The sequence below is a fragment of the Terrapene carolina genome, unplaced genomic scaffold (assembly GCF_002925995.2).
Source record: "Terrapene carolina triunguis isolate 2854851 unplaced genomic scaffold, T_m_triunguis-2.0 Scaffold8549, whole genome shotgun sequence".
Taxonomy (NCBI): Eukaryota; Metazoa; Chordata; order Testudines; family Emydidae; genus Terrapene; species Terrapene triunguis.
This window is the reverse complement of record NW_020672900.1, coordinates 1-2,473: the sequence shown is the minus strand read 5'-3', so window position 1 is coordinate 2,473 and position 2,473 is coordinate 1. Positions and strand designations below refer to the sequence as shown.

General features: G+C 51.1%; 1 protein-coding gene across 1 annotated transcript; it reads left to right on the top strand.

Moving 5' to 3' along the window:
* Window positions 1–397: 397 nt before the first annotated feature.
* On the top strand, window positions 398–976 carry LOC113408329 (olfactory receptor 51G1-like). Its single transcript, XM_026661519.1, has one exon. The coding sequence runs from the start codon at window positions 398–400 to the stop codon at window positions 974–976; it is 579 nt and encodes a 192-aa protein (XP_026517304.1).
* Window positions 977–2,473: the final 1,497 nt, after the last annotated feature.

The window sequence follows — 2,473 nt, the reverse complement described above, 5'->3', positions numbered from 1 at the left end:
GGAAAGTTCAAAACTCCTTGGATCTGCCCAGTACATAATGTCAGCTGTCAATGACACCAAATTCAAATCTGCAGTGTTTCTTCTCACCGGGATACCTGGGCAGGAACACATCCACAATCTCTGGATCTCTCTCCCCTTGTGCTTAATATATGTTATTTCAATATTAGGAAATTCAGTCATTCTGTTCATTATAAAAACAGATCCAAGCCTCCATGAGCCCATGTACATTTTCCTTTCCATGTTGGGCGTCACAGACCTTGGCTTATTGGTAGCCACCATACCCACTGTACTGGGCATATTCTTGTTTAATTCTAGGGAGATCAGCTTTGATGCCTGTTTTGCCCAGTTGTTCTTTATCCAGTCATTTCAATGCATTGAATCCTCCGTGCTCTTGTTGATGGCCTTTGACCGCTTCATCGCAATCCGTGACCCACTGAGATATGCCTCCATCTTAACCCTGCCGAGAATAGCCAAGATGGGACTGGTGTGTGTTCTAAGAGGGGTGGCCATAATGCTCCCACTCCCCCTTCTCCTGAAACAGTTCCAATACTGTCGAGCCAATGTCCTCTCCCATTCTTACTGCCTGCACCAGGAGGTCATGACAATGGCATGTGCGGATATCAGTGTCAACAATATCTATGGCTTGTTTATTACAGTCATAACGGTGCTCTTGGACTGGCTGCTCATCTTCCTCTCTTATGTGATGATCCTCAAAACAGTGCTGAGCATCACATCCTACAAGGAGTTCCTCAGGGCCCTGAACACCTGCATCGCCCACCTCTGCGCCGTCCTTCTCTTCTACATGCCAGAGTTCAGCCTGGCTCTGATACACAGATTCGGGAAGGGCTCTTCTCCCTTGCTTCCGATTGTCCTGGGCTACGTCAATCTGCTGGTTCCTCCTCTGATTAACCCTATCGTGTACAGCATGAAAAGCAAATACCTTCGTTCAAGGATAATCAGGATGTTCGTTAAGTGAAGGGTCAGTTTATCACCTGGCCCATGTGTTGGTGGCAAAGGAAACGAGAAACACAGGACATGGTGACTTATTCCATCCTGGACCCTTATATCTGTGATGACATGAGCTACTGATCTCCACTCTGTACAGACAGGTTCAGATGGGGTCTAAGGCCTGAAGCAAAGATATAGGGGTTGTTTCCACCCTGTGTTGAGGAAGGACAGTAGTGCACTGGGGGAAGGAGTCCAAGGCAGGCAACAGCATTTACAAAGTGACTGTGTTCGTGGAGAGCCAGGGAAGGAGTAGGATGTTGGCCCATAAATAATCATATTGCTGGCTGCTCCACCTTCAGAATTCCTGACGATACTCTTAATAAAGAGAAGGGATGTGGATGATGTTTTCCATGACACCTGGCTTGTCACTGTCCTGTCTCTGGTTAAACATCCTTGGGCCATGAGAAAAGCTGCAGAGCTGTTTCGCGGTCACATTTCTGGCCCTTCCTGAGCGCCCTTGGTGCTGCATGATCCTTGAGGGCTGCACCAGCTGGGGACAGGGGCTATTCAAGGGGCACGGACACCCACCCTTCTCCTATGCCCTCAGCCTGGTGCTTGCGACTGAGTCATGTCAAAGACATCATTAATGTAGGAGCTGCAAGAGAAGCCATTCAGGCAACCCCCTCCTCATCACCACCGCTGGTGCACACCTGCTGAGCTCACTCCACATGGAAGCAGAGCAGAGCTGGCTGTGTGAGTGAGGGTCTGACACTCAGGTGTCCTGGCAAGAGAATCCGGCTCATATTCCCCTCCATTTCTGCTGCCCCAGCAATTCAAAGGGGTGGAAAAGGGCCTCAGCTCCCCAACAGAGTCATGGAAATCTCCTGTCGCTGTCCAGCCCATTCCGTGTAGGGTGACCACCTTCTCAAAAGGAAAAAGCAAGACACATGCAGTAGCCCTGCCCCTTCCATGGCTTCACCCCTGGCCCTCTCCTTCCCCCCTGAACTCCCACCTCCTGCTCCTTCTCTTCCCACAAGCTCCACCCAGTGACCAGGCTGGACTTCAGAGCCAGGCCGTGGTAAAAGAAACCCAGAGATCAAGTGCCGCTCTGGGGAACCCCAGACGCTCCACCTGCCCCGTTCAGGGGACGCAGCCTCGGGGAAAAAAGGAGCAGGGGGGGGCCTCATAGCAAGGGGGGGCTAAAGATCTCATCCCCCCCAAAAGTGAAAAGGGGGGCTCTGTCCATGAGCAGGTGTGGATCGGCATCACAGGGAATTCGGGGCAAATGCTGTTCCGGAGTCTTTCAGCCCACACTAGGACTTGAACACTGCATTTTGGGACTCTCCTGCCCAATTCAGGATGTGTGGTCCACCCTAATTCAGTGGCCATTAGGGGTGGCATCTTGGGTACTGTCCCCTTTATGGGTAGGAGAGATTAGCAGGGTCAGTGAACCGTTGATCCAGGGTGTGACCCTTTAAGATTCCTGTGATATTTGGAGCTGACAGAAGCTTTGTAGAGCCAGCTA

Coding starts and splice junctions, on each gene's coding strand:
- LOC113408329 (XM_026661519.1), top strand. CDS start 398: ATGGCCTTTGACCGCTTCATCGCAATCCGTGACCCACTGAGATATGCC.